We start from the raw sequence: 1,045 nt of genomic DNA on the forward strand, positions 1-1,045 counted from the left end.
TTGAACTGCCAGCCTTCTGGTTAGCAGTCAAATGCCTTAGGCACTACGCCAGTAGAGCTCCTAGTTCAAATATAACTTCCCTTTAATTTGCTTACCTTTCATAACAGTTAGGAATTTAAGACTCAAGCATAGTAGATTACTACTTAATGACAAAAACATTGAGACAGTTTTGGGGCTCAAGGACAGGATCCAAAATCACAGGAAAAAAATTCAAGAGTGAAATTAGTAAGGAAGGATGTACTAACTGGAAAGTGTCTCCAGAATCACCTATCTTCAAATTACCATCTCCCTAATTTGAGGAAACAGGTACCTTCTGCTATAAATCTTTCCATCACCAAGCCTAACACTTACCTTGAATTTTTATATTAATATCATTCTGTAGTTTTCAAACACTAAGACAGAGTTAAGTGTAGCCCCAATACCATTACTTGAAATAGACCCATTACCATCTCTATCAGGTTGGTGGAGAAAGTAAACAATAATTAATACAACCTGTGGTCACCCAGAAAGTAATGAAAAGGCTTCTCTCAGCCACTTAGTCAATGTGAGCAAATATTTATCCAATTCCAACGCTAAACACAGAACTCATTCAGATATAACTCCAACAATCTGTAACACTCACCTGAGAGATTCTGTTGTGTTAATGAGGGGTTGACAAGGAGGTGGAGGAATATAGAGTAGTGGTTCTTCAGTTAGCACCATCAGGGCTTTGTCATTTGAAACAGAATGGTCATATCTGAAATAGACATGCAGAAAATTTAGTTCCTTGAGACTTAAATTCCTAAAAAAAAGTTTGCTATAAGAAAATCATTACAACTACTAACTTTTCATGGAAATAAAAACATTGTAAATAGATCAGGAGGCTGTCGTTCAAACAGAACAAGGGAACACTACATGGTTTAAAATCAAGAAGGGAGTGTGTCAGGGTTGTATCCTTTCTCCACACTTCTTCAACCTCTATGCTGAGCAAATAATCCGAGAAGCTGGACTATATGAAGAAAAACGTGGTATCAGGATTGGAGGAAGAATCATTAACAACCTGAGA

The 1,045-nt window shown here is 37.0% G+C and overlaps 1 protein-coding gene across 1 annotated transcript in view; it reads right to left on the bottom strand.

The window, feature by feature from the left end:
- The window catches only part of ATF6 (activating transcription factor 6), a 370,257-nt gene that overhangs the window by 206,674 nt on the left and 162,538 nt on the right, over positions 1 to 1,045 (bottom strand). Inside the window, exon 11 of the mRNA XM_007937768.2 lies at positions 623 to 736. Coding sequence (XP_007935959.1) covers positions 623 to 736 — 114 coding nt within the window. The remainder of the gene's footprint in view (positions 1 to 622; positions 737 to 1,045) is intronic.

Source organism: Orycteropus afer, unplaced genomic scaffold (assembly GCF_000298275.1).
Source record: "Orycteropus afer afer isolate SDZICR_OR568_19922 unplaced genomic scaffold, OryAfe1.0 scaffold00044, whole genome shotgun sequence".
Lineage (NCBI taxonomy): Eukaryota > Metazoa > Chordata > Mammalia > Tubulidentata > Orycteropodidae > Orycteropus > Orycteropus afer.